Source organism: Cheilinus undulatus, linkage group 13 (genome assembly GCF_018320785.1).
Source record: "Cheilinus undulatus linkage group 13, ASM1832078v1, whole genome shotgun sequence".
Taxonomy (NCBI): domain Eukaryota; kingdom Metazoa; phylum Chordata; class Actinopteri; order Labriformes; family Labridae; genus Cheilinus; species Cheilinus undulatus.
In genome coordinates, this window is record NC_054877.1 from 32,284,241 (window position 1) to 32,304,954 (window position 20,714).

Here is a 20,714-nt window from a genome sequence, read left to right on the forward strand (position 1 = left end):
TCTGCAGCATTGTTTCAATTTAGCAAACATTGCTGGGCATTGATTTGAAATATAACAGAAACTGTTATGAATTTGTCTAAACTCTAATCCCAGGTTAAATCATTTATCTATGTGAAAAATGTGTGAAGTTAATCTGTTAACAAGCCTTTACTCTTTTCCCTCCTTAAAGTCTGAATCTGACGGTCCAAACTCATGTGTGACACTGGTGAACCGACCAGGGGGCCACCAGTGGTCCAAGCCACTGATCCCTGAAATGTGTTTCAACACCCAAACCAGCAAGACGGGCGACAGCGGAGAGGGACAGCTAACAAACCCTCATGTGGCTGAGGACGGGACCAGCCGACTGGTCAGCTGTGCTCAGTGCTGTGTCCGTGTACATACCAGTAAGCATGCTTTAACGTGATACGTGGAGCTGTATGAAAACATGCATACTGTAGATAAGAACCCCTCAGAGAGTCTTTCTTCAGATAATCTAAACTCTAATCTTAATTTCCTATATTACATTTTATGACCAGATGTACTCTTCCATGGATACTTTTTATGATCTGTGACAGGCCTGGAAATATAAACCTTCTCTGCCCGCTTCTCTCTTTACAAGCAACATGACCACATATGCTATTCCTTACCTATGATCCAAATGTTCCAGATAACTTTTATGGTCTGAAGTACAAAAATTGTAATCACAGAATGCAAGGTGTTTACATATATATAAATAAAAAAAAAACACTTTCTCCTGGACAAACAGCTTCACAGTCCTGAAAAACTGCGATGTGATTTCTGTGATGTGTGACAGACTCCTCTCCGCTCCTCTCCAGGTTGTTATGGTGTGTCGGGACATGGAGCAGAGCTGGACGACTGGCTGTGTGCCCGCTGTGAGGCAGACGCCATCACTGAGGTTAGTTGACTGGGCTTCCTGTAGGGGAAAATCGTTATGATACAAATTATTCATAGTACTTAATGGTTACAGTAATAGAGCGGTGGAATTGCTGTATTCTTGTAGCTGTAATTGGTGCAATTAAGCACTTTCCTAATAGAGTAACTAAACCCCAGAGCTTCAGCTGAGTTGCATCTACCCTGCAATTAAAACATTAATCATTAAATCATTAAAATAAGCCTTTAAAACAGCATGGAGAGGCTGGAGGAATGGATATGACAATATGACACCTATGCATTTCCTTCATGCTGTCCCCATCAGCCACATCATCAGTCTTCACTGCTCATTCAGCTTCATGCATTCAGCAGATACTACTGACTTTAATGGTTGTTTTCCCAACTACTAATGATTTTAATGAGGGTATGATGGCATATGCTCCCACTGGAGAGACAAGTTTGTATGCTGTAAATTAGGGCTGTCAAAGTTAGCGTGGTAATATCGGGTTAACTCAAATTACTTTTAATGCCACTAATTTTTTTGTCGCTCAATTAACACATGCGCGTTCTCTGTGACCCCTGACCCATCCCGTAGTTTGCCAGATCAGGAAGCAGCGCCATCATGATACAGTGCAAGTGAGCCAAAGTGGATACAGGACAGAGACTTTTGAATGGCAGGCTGAGCTTTGAGGTCATGCCAGATACGACTGAAGTTATTTTCTCTTACTCTCGACATGAACTGAGTTACCAAGGGTTCATAAAGTCTTAAATAGCCCGTACCACTCGCTGGCCAAGCACACCGCTGATGCAGAGAGCTGCCTCCTTAGCCATGCTGGATTGTTGACAACGGAGACGCTCAGACAACTGTGCAAGCAGGGAAGGACTCGCTATCTGGCATACCCGGCATTTCCCGGTGGGCCAACTCACTTTTGGGCCAGTATGATTTATTCTTTTATTTATATCTGCTATGAACCGGCACTACAGCTGCGCTGACCCTTTATATTGACTGTTGACTGGTCCCAGTCTGGTTGACTGTTTGGCAAAACACACTAAACTGCCCTCTTGGGTGGAAAAAACACTAAACTCCAGAAGACCATTAGGACCAAGAAATACTATGAAACATTACTGTTGCAATGACTTTTATGTTGGGCCCTTTTTTGATCTATATTGAGCAAGAACTATATCTCATAGAACCAGTTTGGATTATCTGGTGCTAATATGGTGTTAAAATGCACTAGAATACAGAAAATGGCATCTATTTCATTGAAAATGTTCTGGGGGAAGACCTCCAGCCCCCCTAGGGATTTATTTATTAATTTATGTGCGTTTTTCACAGTCAAACATTTAATCTACACAGTTCTTGTGAATGCTGATCCTAACTACAAACTAACTTGAGTAGTCTGTCTAGTTAGTCTGTTTTAAAGCTATATAATGTGTCACTTGTATAACATATAAACATGTCAAAAGTGCCCTCGAAAACATGCAAAACTTAGTGCCCTCTTCAGTGGCGAGAACGTGCTGTATGTGCCCTTTTTTTTTTCTTTTTGCCCCTGCCCTTGAAAAAGTCTGCACGCCACTGATTGATTTACCTGCATTTCTTTGGCCTACATTCATACTGCCGCAGCACATAACCCTAACCCTTTCCTCCTCTTCTCTCCTTCATTGTAAGCAGCAAGCACATGCCAGTGTCACACGTTTATGTCACTGCTCATCACAGCCTTATTCAGAGCAGTAAATCAAAATCACATTCAGTCACTACTTAACTGCATAACCACATGTCTCAAAAATTCATCAAATGTGCATCATATTTATATGTTTGTCATATTTATATGTTTGTCATATTTATATTTTCTTTATTTGGCAGTCTGTAAACAAGGCTGAAGTAAATGTGATGTTAAATAGCATACTGTACGAACAGGCTACTTGTTTAAAGCTTCAGCTGCAGGAATTCTTTTTAAAGACCATATACTTTAAAATGCAAATCAAAGTGTCAAAATGTGCTTAATAAACAGTAAAGTAGATTCAAAAACACAGACAAAGACACACATTATAAATCTAAAGTGGTGCAGAAAATTTAGAAATTGGTTCCAGAAGACAGAATGCAAGAAAATGCAAGAAAATAAATGTTTGGAACTTTAATATATTGTGGGATAAGATCTCTACATACATATATATCTATATATATCTATATCTATCTATCTATCTATCTATCTATCTATATATATATATATATATATATATATATATATATAGATAGATAGATATTTGTCTCAAAGACCATCCAGCATCATGAAGTGCTTTAATGCGGACTCTTTCATTTTCAGTGAGCTCTCCACGTTTTACCATTTTGAACAGGAATGAGGGATTTCAAACTGAATTCACCCAAATTTGAGCCGGCTGACTGGGTTTCTCTGAGAAGTCAGAAATGAATCAAGCATAACACTCAACCACTAAAACTAATTTTTCTGTTCAGGAATGCAAGTAAATAACTATAATTTGATGTATTAATCAAGAAATAATAATGTGCTTTACTATTTTTTCAGTTTTTTTGTAAATCAGTAAATTTGAAAATTCATGGAGAAAAAAAATTATATTTTAGCATTAAAAATATCGTTTATCCTCCCCTGACCTCAACTCTATTGAGAACCTTTGGAGCATCCTCTAGCTAAACATCTATGAGGGTGGGAGGCAGTTCACATCAAAACAGCAGCTCTGGGAGGCTATTCTGGCATCCTGCAAAGAAATTCAAGCAGAAACTCTCCAAAAACTCACAAGTTCAACGAATGCAAGAATTGTGAAGGCGATATCAAAGAAGTGGTCTTTATGTTAACATGTTACTTGGCCTGTTAAGATGTTTTTGATTGAAATAGCTTTTGATTTCAGTAAATATGACCTCCTAATGCTGCAAATTCAACAAATGACCATTTTCAGTTCTTTACAACCAAAAAATGTTTTAAAACTCTGTCATGCTTAATAATGTGGAAAAGTGCATTTTGGGGTTTTTATTTAAAAAAAAAAAGATGGTTATCATTATGGAGTTTGATCAAAAACATTTGAATTATGCTCTAACAGCTGATGACTTGAAAAATACTCTGACTGTCATTTGCATAAATATTTTGGAAAACAAGAGAAAAATATCATTTGCTTAATAATGTGGAAAGTGGTGTATACTGTGGGTCCCCTTTACTTGTGAAGAAAAAAATGTGTTTTGAGTTTTGAAAAGCAGCTTCAAATGTGTGTATATTGACATCATTCCAGTAAATCTACTGATGATGACAGTAATTTCTTACTGTCAGCATTTATTTTACATTTGGGCTTTTTTAAATTTGAAGACAAAAAGATGATAAATAATAGAAGACTTTTTTTAAGTAATTACTTGTTTTTTTCTCATGAGTAGGGCAGATATGTCCACCTTACCTCACCTCTGACTACATCAGAACTGTGAAACACCATCAGATGTGTCTGTGCTTTACTGCTGAGCTCTCAGTGGAGACTTGACTTCTCCCAGTAATCTGTAGTCTAATTCTCTGTGTTTAGTCTCTGTTTTTGTATCATCCTGTTGTGAGTCCTCTTGATGTAAAGGGTTGTTTCTGTGAGCCTTTATTTCCCCCATGTGAGGCTGAAATTCTCTGCTTTTGTGTGAAGGATCAGGGAAGACCTTTGAGTGATTTAAACTTGACTGACCATGTTCGTTATGTCCATGTGTGATGATGATTTCAGGGCAAATTACTTACCATATTTATGCACACACAGAGGTCCATGGGTAATTTTAATCCCATACGAATCAGCATGTCTGTCATTTAGGGTGGAAATTATGTTATGTACATGCTGCCTTTTTCTGATTAAAAATAAATAAATAATAGAGGCTTCACAGGACATTGTTAACAAAGTTAACAGTGTTTCACTTTCAGTTAATTTCAGCATAGGTGTAAAAATGGCTTTATTTTACTTGACTTACTTAAACTCATGTCCAAATATGTGCATGCGCACACAGCTGCTCTCGTCATATACACAGCTCGTCTGCTCTTCCTCTTACAGGTGCCTGATCTTAGATCAGTATTATTTAGGCATTCATTTCATGAATAACACAAATCATTGTTTGAAATGTGTTGCTCAACATTCAGCGGTTAGGCTGCAACAGCTGATCTCCATGAGGAGGGTTGTCGTGGATGTGTAACAGTCCAAATGAATAGAGCGCAGAATAATATTCACAGCATCAACTGCATAAAAACTGTTAAAAGTTACAGGAGAGGTCCGTGTTTAAATGAGGTTAACAGTATATAAAGGACAAAGGAAACACCAGCTGCTGGATGTGATGTGCAAGACATTGCATTTTTTGTATGAATTTTGGAAACAAAAATAATTGTGCAGTTTATTTGCTGCGGCCATACAGCAGTCTTAAAGTTTCCTTTAGAAATGTTTGTAAATTTGAGTGCATTAGTCCACATACAAATAGGGCATTAGAAGGATATTTCTGTCAGTCAGTTAAGATACCCAGATAGCTTTTAATCTTTTGCTGACTTTCAGCACAGATTTTCTTCAAAAATTATAGATTCAGGCACTGTTTAGGCACTGGCACTGTATTAAAAGCACTGGTATCAGAAGAAACGGAAATGATATCCCACCCTACTATTGCAAAATGCTATTTTGTCCATTTACATTGACTCCATTGAAGTGTCCCTTAAGTCCTTTAAGCCATGCAAATGCAATCGCCATAAAGTTCATGATCCAACTGGCAACAAGGGGAAAAATAAAACAATAACTTCTTTGGACAAAAGATAAGAAAGGGTTTCAACAGAAAAACATGCAATCAATTACCTGGTTACTGGTATACCAGGGAAAGCCCATTTTGGGTCCCTACCCACCAGCTGTGAACCTGTGCTTTCTGTCACAGTAATAGTAATATTTCCCCAGAAAGAGTGTCATTTTTGACATTTTTTAAAGGTGTGCAAATGATTAGCACTCGAAGTGAAAACATTAAGTGTCAGTATAATGAAAGTATTTTTTCTTTTATTATTATACTGGTGCAAACTGGTGTCTTTGTTTATAAGAAATGTTAAAAGAAACCATCCATATTAAGACATTATGGTTTGGACTTTTAGTTTTGAGTCTCTGAGTACAATCAGAGGGAGGTGAGAAGAAGAGCAGTGCAGCCATTTGACAACTTTTCTTAGAGTGTTGAACAAAAATGGAGGTTTGCATGTGAATCTATTTTTCAGTTTTCTCAAAATGTAGAAATTCAGTGTGTTTCTTTGCGTAACATCCATGTGAAAGAGAGTACTGTTAATCCAGTTCCCCTTAAATGCAGAGTTCCCTTTAATTATCAATGCTGTGAAATTAAAAACAGTAGCATTTTTCAAAGCTGAACCTGTTCTAGACATCATATCTTGGTGTAGCTTGATTTACTTTTTCTATAAACAAATTGAAAATTTCTGCTTGTACATGCTGTTACATGGCTGATTAAGTAACTGATCGTTGTTTCTCATTTTAACCAACAGCACATTGTGGACCATCATGTAATCTTACGGCACTATAAAAAGCTGACTTGTTCTGATCTCGACCACCACGTCACCCCTGCCTCTGGCACACAAATAAACTACACTCTGTGTGCTGCTGTTTCCTTTGTTCACAGACAGTGAGAGTGTTCCCTTCCTTTGTTTATCGGTGTTTGAAGGATTTGTTTTTCTTAACTTTGTTTCTAAAATGAATCTTTAAATTTCCTCTGTTTTCAACATTCCTATCCGCTCAGAACAATAGATAAGATGCTGTGAAACGCTCAGGGAATGCGGCTCAGCTTTAGTAAAAACACCTTGTGATCAGCAGGGGGCATGCTTCACCTCATATAACAACTCTGTGGACTCTTTGCTTCAAACCATGTCTCATTTCCCCAAATGGAACTCTTCTTCTGTAGAAATATCAGATTTCACTCTTATATAGTTAAACTTCTAAAAGTGGGACTCATCCTTTCTTGTGCTATCAGCATTTTCATCCCAGTGGTGTGAACAGTCATTTACTACCTGCAGTGATCTTTTTAAATTGGAGTTTTGCACCTAATTACTGTATTTTATGTGAGTGGTGATAGTACCAAACACCTCCACACTCTACTTAAGCAGGTTAACCCTGAGACATGGATTTTAAAAGGTTTAAAGTGAGGGCACTGAGGCAGCAACAGCTGCTGTGTCAGGTGGTCTGCAAGCAGCATTACAGTTTAATAAAAACTGATACCCATCTGTGTGGTCTATTGGAGGAGACTAGGAAATCCCCAGTATATTTTTCATAGCAGAACACGAGTTGCATATATAACATAAACATCAGAACATGAAAAATATCAACAGAAGATAAAGATGACCATAATCAGAGTTGTCATTTTATAGAATAACATGTTGTGTGTCTGTTCCTCTAGGACTGCTGTTTATGTTCACTGAGAGGTGGAGCTCTGCAGAGAGCCAACGACGACAAGTAAGTGATAAATGAGTAATGTTGACCGACACAAGAGAAGCTTTTAGGGCCCGACCTTCTGAAATATTTTCAGAATCAGAAGCTCTGGAAGAGAAACTATTAAACTTTCAAGTTTTATGGGGAGGGAATTGGTTTTATTCAGGATCCAGAGATGGCCAGGTGAATGAATAAGAGTGTTAGTATGATGGCTATTTGTTAGACTTAGTAGTTGTAAGATATATTTTCAAAGACGATAATCGGGTGCACTGCAAAAGCCCAATTTTAGCAAGTATGTTTATCTAATTTGGGGTCTAAACTCTCCCATAACTCTACACTAAAAAACTAAATTATTTCAAAATATTACAAGTGAAGAAAATGGCCTGGGTTTCTTTTAAATCTTAAAAATGCATTTGCAAGATTTAATTTTACTATTAGAACCTCTTCATGTTCACTCTTAAACCTATGTGAGGAAAGGAAAATCCTTTTGAATGATTTATATTTACTCTACAGACTGGACACAGTGCCTCTGACTGGTTGGTACACAGCACATTGTTGTGCCTGCATTCAGTCTCCATGTTAAAGCTGCTTTTTTCTTTTTCTCTGTGTAAGTCCATCTGGGACATCAGGCCCCTCAAGCTAAGTGTACTTAATAATGCAAACATGTAAACACACACAAAGCAGATGTGTGTGTGTGTGTGTGTGTAAATGTGAGCATCTGTCCTGTGGTTAAATGTTATCGCTCCATGGGTGGCACAGAAAGTGAATGTTAGTTGAAATGGCAGGAAACGCCTGTGTATTTCCAACAGCTTGTGAAAGAGAGACAAGAGGTTTCCTTTTTATTATTATTCTATTATTATCATTCTCAGTAATTATTCAGTGTTTCTCATCTTGGTTAACTGTGTCAATAGTATTAATGCACAAACATTTGATTTTAGCTACGAAGGGGTCCATGGGTATTCTCCAGCAGGAGCAAAATTTGGACATTTTTAAGTTAAATGCAGTGATCTCATCCACTTTAAGAGCAAAATTAAACTTTCTAGATGAAAATTTTATTTTTCTTAAACAATTTTGTGCTCTTGTGGTAATTACATCACTGATTATAATTTGATTGGCTGATTAGGGGGTTGTAATTGAAGTCCTAAATTCTACATTTGTCTTTATTTAGAAAAGCATGTGTCAGTGAATGTTTTTCTGCAAACATTGCACCTCAAGCATTGAACGGTTTGGTCTAAATCTACCTTTTGTTTGTTTTTCTCACAGGTGGGTTCATGTGCTGTGTGCCATCACTGTGCTAGAGGCTCGCTTTGTCAACATCACTGACCGCTGTCCCATAGACCTCTCTGCCATCCCACTGCCACGCTTCAGACTGGTAAGACTCACCACACTTTGTTTAAAGGACTGAGACCTGATTTGACCTGATTTGTAGCCTTGATCAGAGACATCATCCTTCAGGAATTATTTAGAACTTCAGAGATGTGGTCTGAAATGTTTACCTGCGAGACTGGGATTATCTAGTTAAACTGTTTACTTGAAACACCAAGACTGATGAGAGGATTTGTACTTGCCGTTTACAGCCTGCGTGAAGTGTCTGCAGGTGATCAGAAAGGGAGATGTCCACTCAGTTTTTATGCAAAGATTATCTTCTTACTCCTCATGCCAAATTTGGACCTTTTAACCTGCCGTTGTTTTGATTGTCTGGTTACTCTGCTACATCTTTATGTTGCGTCATTAATATTGAGTCTTCCTGCCTAAGGCTCATGATTAGAAGCTGAATCACTAGTAAAACCTTTGAGAACTAAAGTTGTGTTGTCGTGACACCTTTCTGAAACATTCTTTCTTTGGTAAAAAATCAAGAATCTAGGGAAACCTGAGGTGTTTTATTTCACTGCAGGACCACAGGTTTTGGAAATTAATTACATTCTGTTTAAATTTTCATAGTGTTTGCCATTCAAACCAGCATATTAACAAACCTTAAGACCTTAAATCTAGAAATTTTATGCAAATGAAGTTTAAAAAAATATGTGAAAAGGATGTGCCAAGATGGTTGACAAAAAATAGAATTAAAGCTGCTTTAAGTTGGCTTAAAAATCACAGTGGTTGTAAATTGGTAACAGGATTTAAATATCATATTTTCTGCTGCTTTCTCACATCATCTCACCCTGGCTTCTTATTGAAATTCTAATAAAAGGGGAAAAGTCCAAGTGTAGAATGGATAAAAAACTTGAGGGTTTGCGTTCACACATGCAGCTCACCCTGTAATGTCTAATTTTTGTGCATTTGTGAACAGGGCTTTGTACTGGCAGTCGGTACCCCATTGCTCTTGTTTTGCAGAACTCCTTCCTGCCATGAAGCCGATCTCACAGCTTCATGGTTAGGTCTGTTTTTTTCATTGCGAAACCTTTTTGACCCACTGTCAGATTGAACTCACGATAAACAGAGCTGACAGGCTGCTTGTGGTTGAGGGACGTGTTTCGCCACACTGAAACTGTTCAGTTTCACTTCTTGTTTATGTGCCGGGGTGATTGAAGATAATGGATGCTGTTTCAGCAGCATACAGTAGCTGTGACACTCTGGGCACATTTCGTTTCCTTAAAGTTCATCACAAATAAAAGGTTTTTACTTGAAACTAGGGTTGTCCCAATCAGCATTTATTGTCTCCGATCCGTATCCGATTTTTTAATATTGAATATCTGCCGATGCCGAGTCCTAATCCGATAGTCATAACTACCTAGATTAGAGTTTTAATTGTTACTACTAGATATCTCAAACTTATTCCATTTAACTCAGTACAGCCAATATTATTGTTAAAAACATAAAATCACATTTCTGCTCAGAATGGTGTAATAGCGCTGTTTTAATTTCATTATCTGTCAAAACATAAATTTAGACATTTACTTAGTGCAGTGTTTAGTATTCAATCAGACACTCAAAATCCACTTAAAGTGGTCAGCAGACCACTGAGCAGACCTGAGCAGTCAAAAAAGTGAACTCAAATAACCTCAATATCACTTAGAGGTGGTGTAACAGAGTCAATAGTCACAATAACAAATTAATTCAATAAAGGAATTTTAAATATTATAATTCCACCTAGAAGTTCACTTGACTCTATAAGTCACAACAAAAACTGAAATAAAAAATTAATTAAAAACATCCTAACTCCAGTGGTTAAAGTGGAGTAAACAGTTTAACTTGAATAGGATTAAAAACAGATAATTCATACAACAATCAACAATCCCTATTAAAATGTAGCAGCTTAATCTGAGACATGAACCAAAACATTCACACTGGAATAAAACCCAAATATCAAAGATAAGGCACTCTTGTAATTTCAGTGCAATTTCTAAAGTGCGAGTAGAGCTGCTACCCCCCATCGGAGATGACGGATCAAATTTGTAGTGTTAAACGCAGCTCTGCTGCTACCACCTCGTGAAACAGTTGTGTTGCAGATGCTGCAAGTGGCCGTTGGACTCTTTTTGCTCTCAAATTTGAAGTATTTTTACACCGCTGACAATTATAACACATGAAAGCTAATGTTGCTACTTGCTACTGCTGCTTTTGTTGTGTTACTGGTGCGTTTACTGCCTGTCGTAAATTGTGCTCCATGTATGGCAACTGACGTAAATGATTGGCTGGGCTGATCGGATCAAATTGCAGATCAATTAAAATACTTAATATTGGCTCCTATTCGATACATGTGATTGGGATCGGGATCCCTGCTTGAAACCAAACTGAAGGCAGGGAGTGTCTCCTGACTTGTATGAACTTTCTGGAAGTAATGTAGGACAAAGTTTACAATAGTCGTCCTGTTTTCATAGTTGAATGCCTTGATCTCAACGGTGAACAATATGATGTCAGATTCATATGAAATGTCTAAAGGAAGTTGTGTCACTTCCCTCTAAGGTCTCTATTCCAGTTTGTGTCCATGTCCATCTGTATTTTCCTCCCTTTGATTTTTTTTTTGTCCACTGTGTCACCATCCCCACTTGACTTGTTTCATTTTCCTCTTTTCCTCCCCCCCCTGCTTCCTTTACTTGAACCTGCCACTCATAACTTGACCCCTCTCTCCCCCCTCCATGCTTGTGTCTTTGTCTCTTTGGTAGAAGTGCGTATACTGCAGGAAACGGATGAAGAGAGACGTGAAAGGCTGCTGTGTCCAGTGCTCCAATGGACGCTGCTCCACCGCATTTCACCCCACATGTGCTCAGGCAGCTGGCATCCTCATGCACCCAGACGACTGGCCATTCATAGTCTACATCACCTGCCACAGACACAGGACACCTGTCATACCTGAGGTAAATCAGCAGAAACAGGTTACACACTTCACCTGCTTCACCAGTTTTGTTTACATTTTGGCTGTTTTTTAAGAAGAAACAAATCTGAAGAATTAAAAAAAATATATATACGTGTTTTGAAAAGTGCTTTTCTGTGCTGTACTCTGAATCTGGATTAAGATTTTGATTGAAAAGAAATCAGGTCAGTGCTGTCATAAAAAAGCAGGTCAAACTAGTTTAGTTAGATACTAACAAGTGAAGTCAAACATGCATCTTAGAGATTTACACATCAGGAAGGTATTAATGAGACCTGAGAAAGCTCAGACAGATACCACATAAAACTAAATTCTACATGAATCCTGGAGATTCAAATATTTTAGAGACTAAAATATATTATAAGAGAGCCTAAAAGAATATGTGTAATGCTGGTAAACTTTACTCCCTCTGCTCTGTTAATCTCATCTTTGAATTGTCAGCAAATCAGGATCCAATCCATGAGGGAGGTTTACTGCTAAGTAGGTTTATGCAAACAAGGAATTTGAAGAGGTTTTTTGGTGTGTGCCAATAAACATTCTAATAGAATAAATGGATGGGAACCTAGTAACCCTAACCAGCTGGCCCTCTGCTGTTGAGAAATGTTGATAGAATTAGGTCAGCACTGTGAATATATATAAGAATAATCAAGTTTATTGAGGAAGCAGTATTTATACAGGGAGCAGCTTGAAAGTGCTCTACAAAGGAAAAAAAAACAGAAAATAAAGGACGTCCAGGTTAAAGTAAATGTGACATTTAAATACAAAAAACATGACTGTAAAATCCTGAATATAAGATTTATAAAGCAGTTGTTTTTTTATGGGGTCTTTCTGTGGGGAAAAAGGTATAAACAGTTTTTTTTTCATTGTGTTCAGAAAAATCCACAACCTGCAGTTTCTGTTCAGTTGTGCTGATCTTTCTCGTAGCATTTGTTTTTTCTATGTGGAGTTTACACTCCTGAATTAACCACAAAGTTTGTCAAAGATGGTTTGAAAAATGTAAAAGGCCTTTATTCACAGGACTAAAAACACTAAAGTACACCAACGCATATCAGCTTTTCTCTATATATATATTTGGCTTTTTTGACACAAAAAAAAGAAAATTCAATGTCAAAGTGAAAACAGCTTCCTACAATGTGATGTAAAATTAATGAAAATATGTAGGGTAAAATAAGTGATTGCATAAATATCCATCTCCTTCGAGTCAGTATTCAGTAAATCTACCTTTGGCTGCAATCACAGCACTGAGTCTGTGCGGATAGGTCTCAGTCAGGCTTGCACATGAGGATACTTCATTTTTACTTCATTATTCTTTGCAAAACTGCTCAAGCTCTGTCAGGCTGCACAGGGATCAGGTGTAAGTTTAAGTCCAGCCACAATTTTTCTATTGAATTGAGGTCTGGGCTTTGACTCGGCCACTCAAGAACATTCACCGTGTTGTCTTTTTTACCATTTTGTAAAGCTTTTGCTTTATACTTCCAGTCAATGTCTTGTTGGAAAATAAATCTTCTCCCAGGCCGTAGTTCTCTTGCAGACTGAATAAGAATATCTTCAAGAATTTTCCTATATTTTGCTGCATTCATTTCACCCTTTACCTCTACAAGCCTTCCAGGGCCAGCAGTTTAGAAGCATCCCCATAGCATGATGCAGCCACCATCATGCTTTGATTGACCATGATTGATTTATAAAATCAATAAAAGGATAAAACATACAAGGGGGTGAATATCCTTAGTTTTTTGGTCTAACGTTTTTTTGTGTGTTGAGTCAAAAGAATAAACACCACATGTCTTATTGGCGTTTTAAAACAGACTTGATTGTTTCTCATAAATGTTGGATGCAAACCATTTCTCTCTTTACTGAGGCTTTTTATATTAAGATTTGTTTTCTTATGTTTTTATGTTTCACAAATCCGTGCTGTGCTGTCTCTGTTTTATTGTAGATTATTGATAAAGATTCCCTGTTGTAGCAGTAATATTAGCTTTGCTTCTTATATTCTGGCTCCAGTTCAGTCAGCCATGCCACAAAGTAGTAGCTGTAAAACTTTCTCTTATTAAACTACCAGAGTCATTTTTCCTTTGACTTGTTCATGCTGCTGTGATTCTCTAATCGGGGGAGACGGGCATCTGTTTGGTCCTGTCCAGAAATATGCAGCAGCAATGTTATGCAACAAGAGCGTGCTTTGGGGGTTTCTTTTCTGCTGTCATGGAGTTGAGCTATTTGACATCAAGCCTGGGCTTGTTTGTGTAAACTTTCAGCAGTTACTCTTCAGAGCATTTTGTTCAATGAAGAAGGACCGTCCAAACACCAGAGACAAAACATTGTTTCAGGCATAACACAAGAATCCTGTCTGCCTTTGCTTCTTTTTGCACTGTTAACCACTTGTTGTTGTAGCTGTTCGCTCTCTTGAGTGATATCTTTGGAGTAAAGTTCTGTCTCTCTTTCCTAGCGTAACAAGGCCACCATGCAAGAGCTGACGGAGGGACAGAGGGTGATCTGTAAGCACAAAAACGGGCGTTACTATCATAGCGAGCTGATGGAGCTGACCAACGCCACCTTCTACGAGGTTGTGTTTGACGACGGGTCCTACAGCGACAATCTCTTCCCAGAGGATATCGAGGTGATCAGAATTAACTTACATTTGTGTTTTCAGGATGTGAAGGGATGAGGTGTAGGAAACACACACAGATGAATTTTGTTAGAATGAAGCTGCAGATATTATGTCATATAATTTAAACTTCCTATTCAGTTTCCACTCCTGATAAGTTACCTGTTCCAATGTGTTTTCATTTTTTTACTAACAGAACCGTGACTGTGTGCGGCTTGGCCCACCTGCCGAAGGTGATGCTGTTCAAGTGCGATGGACGGACGGGTTGATATATGGAGCCAAATTTGTGGCATCACACTCCATCCCTATGTATCTGGTAAAACTTGCCTCATCTCTCTCTCTCTGTCTCAAAGGTTGGGAGGTCACTGTGGTTAAAAGAAAGAAAAAAAAAAAGCGACAGTTGCTCCTCAGTTTGTGATCTCTTCAAGCAAATGTCTTGTCAGTCAGCCTAATTGCACAGTTTCTCCTCTAATTATTATTTGTGGTCAGTTAGATAAAAATGATGTGACACAACAGCCAGCAAATAATATTTCTTTGCTGTTTAATTAAGAGCAATTTAACACAGACTGATTTGTAATAATAAAGCTATTTAAAGTTGAATTTAAGCAGAGAGACTGTAAATAGAATACTTTTGCTGAATACTTTTGTGTTTGTGCGGTCAGGTGGAGTTTGAGGATGGATCACAGATCACTGTTAAGCGAGAAGACATCTACACTCCAGATGAAGATCTGCCCAAACGAGTCAAGTCACGCATGGTAACTTTCAATCCTTCGTTGAATCAAAGGCTCCTTGTACCTTTTATGCTAATGAAACATGTCACTATCTTGACTTGTAGCCTGCTTTATTGTTAGTGAGATCAGACTATGAAGCAAGTTCAGCATGCCATGGCTGTTTTTGAGAAAGCTGGTTCAACAAAGCCTGAAAAAGCAGTTATAGATGTTGGGTAAAGCGTGGCGCACATTACAAGATAATCATGGCGATTCTGCAGCCTGATCTTCCCCTCATCCAACCAAGGTCAGCAAAGGGCAGATAATCTGAAAATAATTTTGATAGATTTTCCTGTGGTGTGTTGAGAGTGATATGTCCCTCTCTGACCTGATCAGAAGATGAGTGAAGCTGCTGCAACTAGAGAGGGCCAATATTAAAAAAGTAAAATGTTTACAATTGGTAATCCTGTTTTGTGGTGAAAAAACCAAGGACAGCAGAGCAGGCATGAGCAGGATTGTTAGGTGAAAGAGAAATAGGCCGTGAGGTAGCAAGCTGATCGAAGGAGGAAGCACAACAAACACAGCCTTGGTGACAAACAAAGTTAGAAGGACTCCAGAGATGAGGGACCAAGTTTATAAAACATGTCTTGTTAGACATACCTCAATCAAACTGACAAGAAGAGGATCTGGACCAGAATTGCTACTGCATTGGATGTAACAGGTAGATAACAACAAGCAACATCTAGCATGTTTACTCTAAAGTTGTATTTGACTATGCAAGATGTGGAGTTTAAAAGTTGAGACTCTGGTTGTTGGTTATGAATCTGTGTGTGTGTTGTGTGCTGTGTTGGTTATGTTGTTGCACACACCATCACTATAAAAACAAAACTGTCATTATTTGTCACCATGTGTGGTGTCTCATATGAAAGAAGTTTAAAATTTAAAAAAATTTCAGCCTGTCTACTCATCCTTTCTTGTTCTGGCTGCGTACATGTTCACTGAAAGTGAGGGAGCTAAACGCATAATTTGTCTCTTTGAACTATCCCAGGCTTTCTGTTCAGTCATGAGGAGAAATTCTGACTATTTAAAGCAAAAATTCAGTAAAAATCATTACTGCTGGAAATGTATCTTTGAAGTATTAGTGGATGTTACCATCCAAAAACTGTTGGTGCTTCTTGTTTATTTCATGGCACAACTGCATCAGTATCTGTCTAAAATTTCATAAAGGATGCACATGAGTTTAACAGTGAAGTCAGGACCTTTTAGTAGCTCTGATTCTGTCCCTTCATTTAATAATGTGTTGAAAAAAGTTCTGTGGCATTACAAGCATCATGATTTCAAAAAGTTGCATTAGAATATTCCTCAAACTGAAGACCCACAATTCTTATGCTGAATATTCTCAGGTAAAGGTTAATAAAAAACAATGACACTTTACTCCTAATTTCAGCCATAACTCTGGACACAACTTAGGATCAACCAAGTTAAAATTTGAGTTGTTTTCACTGAGCATTTCTGTGACAGTGCTGTTACAAAGCTCTCCCATTGTTACGTCTTAGGATATTCATATTAATTCTGCAATGGCGTGATATTTGGTGTGGAAGCGCAAGAGTTCAACACAGCAGGATCACTACATATAGTAGTGCTGCACTGCCCCGCTGGCTCAGCTGGCCCTGTTTCCACCTCTGTTACTATCTCTGAAGCCAGCACAGAGAGGGGACGACTTCATTTGTGTCTCTGAAATGTTCATATCTCATGAAGTGTCACAGGAATGTAAATATCATGCCTTGAAACGGCACTGTGAATCAGGCTAAAGTAGTACTGCACAACAAATGTAACTGCAATCATGATGTCAAAATATGCAATTACACATCACATAAAAGGCAGCAGTATAAAAATGGCTGCTGAAAGGCCTTGAAGTTTACAAAACTGCCACTATTTCACTTTGTAGAAGTAATTTTATTTAAAAAAAAAAAAAAAAAAGGAAAAAACTTTTGAGTTTTTTTAAAAGCAGTACTGTAAAAACTTCAGGTTTTGTATTTTTAATACTGTTTAATATTTCTCTGTTTTGAGTTGAGAAATACACACTTCAAAACTGTCATTCTCTTCATTTTCCTTGAAAACCAAACAGAGTCATAACACCATTTGTGTATTTTATCGTAATCGCCATCATAAACTGTCATTTTGTCCAGTATAATTGCAATCGCACATGATTACTAAATCGTGCAGCAGTAGCCTAAAAGATGATCTATCCAGGTTAAAGATAGGCCGCTTTATGTTGCAGACATCTCTGTTAGCTACACCACCACATAATTTCTGTCTGTCTTTTGTTTGGTCCTCAGTCAGTGGCGTCAGACATGCGATTTGAGCTCTTCACACAGAACGAAGTGAAACAGACCTCCAAAAGGCAAAGAGTCATTAACTCCCGCTACAGAGAGGACTACATCGAGCCGGTCATATACAGAGCCATCATGGAGTGACGTCCATTCCTCCCTCTTCTTGCTGCGTTCTCGCCACAGAGAGATGCAGCTCCATCTCTGCGTTTATTGGATCGGCTTCTCTGCTTCTCCATACTGCTGACAGGAATGACCAACATCCCCCCAACCCCCCGATTCTTCTTCTTCCACTGCCTGTCAGGCTTTTTATTTATAAACTACGGCTGGGACTTTTAGAGACTTTTTGTGTTGAACAATAATATTGTTAGCTCTCCATTTTTCATCATACTTTGTGGTGTATGTTCTCCTCTACCATTATTTTTTCCTTTTCCACAGGAAGAAGCCATCAATGAATTACTGAATAATTTAAATGGGAAGGTTGGGTTGTCTTACTGCTCTTATTATTTCCGCCATCAAATAGCAGCCATCAACTCAACACATCCTGTAATAGGCAGTTTTTTTTCTACTTTAGTGATTCCTCTTCTCTAAAGTAATTTATTTCTGTTATTGTTTTTCTCAATATTTATCATCTATACTTTGCAGTGAAGTAAATAGTGCATAGGATTGAGGTTTTAGAGGAAGCATTTTCATGGGCCGTTTTTTTTCTTTCATGAATCCAAACATAGGCAGATCTGAAAACTTTGAGCAAATCAGCTGTTATCAACAATTCGTTTCATTAATTTGATTCATCAAGAATCTGTAAAGTTAAACCCCAAAGAAATAAATCATCTTCAGAATGTACTAATTATTCGGTGCGTCTACTGTGAAGAATGAAGAGATCTGTTGGAAAGACCCGAGCCTTACATTTCACAGGGCCAGGCACATTTGGCTTTCCTAAAGCTTTGTCAGAACTCTTGTAATTAATGTTATTATGACAATTTATTTATGCGAGTGCATTGAGTTTGAAAACAAAGCTATTTTTGTTATGTCCTTTTCCCGGTCTGTCGAAAACCTCAGATGTATTTATATTTATTATATTGAAAGGTTTTCAAGCATCCTCTTTAAATTTCCATACTCACTTCCCTGTTTTGGGATTGGAGGGCGTGAATGCCAGTGTGGGTCGAGTCTCTCTCTAAGCAAAAAGCACTTATTGTTCCCTCCTGCCACGGGAAATTTAGATATTTTTGTGTGTTCCTGATGAAAGTTAGCTTTAGAGACTAACGTTGTAATTAGATTATAGTTTGATCCCAAATAAAAACAATGTTGAGAGGATCTCCTTGTCAGATTTGTGCAGCTCATTTTTGTGTCGTGCTCTTTTGTTTGTGCTTTAAAATCAGTGTTGTCTGTGAATTCATTAGTTTCTACTTTGTGTCATAGCCTTTTGTTTTCAGTTCAGTTTGGAGCCCCTAAGCTGGCATGTATCCATGCCTTTAATTTTACTCTCCAGTGATAATAAGGGATATCTGGTAGTTGTCTAAATCTCTGGACTTATTTCAGTATCTCAAGATAAAAACTGTGACGTTAAACCTGTTATGTTAATATCAATTTCCTTATTTTTTATTTCAATTGGTTTTATTGGCATGGAAAACATCAGTTTCATTGCTAAAAAAAAGCCCCAATTTATGATAATAGTAATAAAGTATGTAAGAGGTGTACTTGGTATCAGAAATCTGGGTTTAAATACAAATTATAGTTAAAATTTAAGTTTTTTTTGTCTTTGTAAATATGCAGACTCGTGTTCATGGCGATGGTGTGATTTTTTGGGTTCGTTTTTGTTCACAACAGCTCATGCATCGTGCAGCAACATTTTCACACTGTTGAACTTCACCCAGCAGATATATACGTTACTGTTCATTCATCCTGCTGAATTGTTTTGTTTGCTGGTGAGAAGTGGAAGGAACTTGATGATGTCCTTGTATAAAGGACAGTAGAAGTCCTTAGGAAGTGCAGCTCTGTTTCCACCTGTTGGCTGCAGTGGGTGCACAGTCTTTCCTCTTTAGGGATCCAGCTTTGAGGTTTTGCTCACTGAGTCTGTGCATGGTCAGACATTTCCTCAGCTGTGCATCAGTCACAGCACATAAGTAGTCTGCTTCTAAATATTCCCCATTAAGAGACAAATGGCATTCTGTTTTTTTTTTTTTTTTTTTTTTTTTTGGTTGATTCTTGCCAATGAGGTAAATAGTTTTCTTTTTGTTTTATACTTTGGTTAGTATCTCTAGATCCCAACAAACTGCAAAAAAAATTAAGTCTGTCACAGAAAAACCAAAAAGTACAAATCACACCTTCTATATCTTTTTCTTCTAAAAATAGGCGGCCTCTTATACGCTAATACACAGATGAAAGTTGCTGGGACATGCAGCATGATTACAGAAAATGCAGCAGCTGCAGCTACATGAACAAATGTATGTGGCCATATGCGACTTACCTTATCCCTATTCATTCCTTCCCCATCCCCCATTTACATGTCCTACCTACTAGGCTAAACTCGTGCCTGGCAGAATTTCTTTTTAACTGCTTTTTTTTTTTCTTTTTATATAAAGAAAACGATGATAATAATTCTTCTTGAGAACAGCAAACTCAAAACTGGTGTGTTTTTTATAGGGCAGGGCAGCTTTAACCAACACATCCAATCTCATCACATTGATTGGACTCCAGGTTGGCTGACTCCTGGCTCCAATTAGCTCTTGGAGAAGTCATTAGCCTAGGGGTTCACATACTTTTTCCACCCTGCACCGTGAATGTTTTCATGTTTTGTTCAATAAAAACATGAAAACATATCATTTTTGTGCGGTATTAGTTTAAGCAGACTGTGTTTGTCTATTGTTGTGACTTAGATGAAGATCAGAACACATTTTATGACCAATTTATGGGGAAATCCAAGAAATCCCAAAGGGTTCACATACTTTTTCTTGCAACTGTACATAAGTTAGCAATAAGTTAAAACATTGAATGAAACAGTGTAGGTCGACTCAAAGAAATCAGTCAGACTGAATGTGCCAGTTTGAAAAGATGGGTGATATACTTTTATGTAAATAAAAGAGGTGACCAGCAGAGGTGGACTTGCTCTGTATGCTGAGAGGTCAACTAGGAACTTGTCAGATTGCAAACACCACATGGCAAAAACAGATGGTACTGAAGGAGCTGCACGGCTGCTGTGTAAATTTCATCAACTAAAATATGACTAAAATGTTCAACCTGTATTCCATGAGGAAGACGAGAGTAGGACTAGCTAAGAATTGATCGTTCATTATGAAACCTCTGACAAAAAAATAAGTTTATTTTTTATCAAGGACTCTAAAGTGAGACTAAAATGTGAGTGCTGGACTGTTAGATATACAAAATCTCTATTTCTTTACTGTGGACATAATCAGTAAAATACAACAAGAGATGAGGTGAGAAAGCATTCAAAGTATGTCAGT

General features: G+C 37.8%; 1 protein-coding gene across 4 annotated transcripts in view; it reads left to right on the plus strand.

Annotated features, from left to right (window-relative positions):
* The window catches only part of kdm4ab (lysine (K)-specific demethylase 4A, genome duplicate b), a 29,458-nt gene extending 10,891 nt beyond the window's left edge, over positions 1 to 18,567 (plus strand). For all 4 annotated transcript variants that reach the window (XM_041803103.1, XM_041803106.1, XM_041803107.1 and 1 more), the window contains 9 exons: positions 170 to 383; positions 816 to 895; positions 7,274 to 7,329; positions 8,569 to 8,677; positions 11,409 to 11,600; positions 14,058 to 14,228; positions 14,413 to 14,532; positions 14,879 to 14,971; positions 17,263 to 18,567. In XM_041803103.1, the coding sequence (XP_041659037.1) occupies positions 170 to 383; positions 816 to 895; positions 7,274 to 7,329; positions 8,569 to 8,677; positions 11,409 to 11,600; positions 14,058 to 14,228; positions 14,413 to 14,532; positions 14,879 to 14,971; positions 17,263 to 17,400 (1,173 nt within the window). In that variant the 3' untranslated portion in view covers positions 17,401 to 18,567. The remainder of the gene's footprint in view (positions 1 to 169; positions 384 to 815; positions 896 to 7,273; positions 7,330 to 8,568; positions 8,678 to 11,408; positions 11,601 to 14,057; positions 14,229 to 14,412; positions 14,533 to 14,878; positions 14,972 to 17,262) is intronic.
* Positions 18,568 to 20,714: the final 2,147 nt, after the last annotated feature.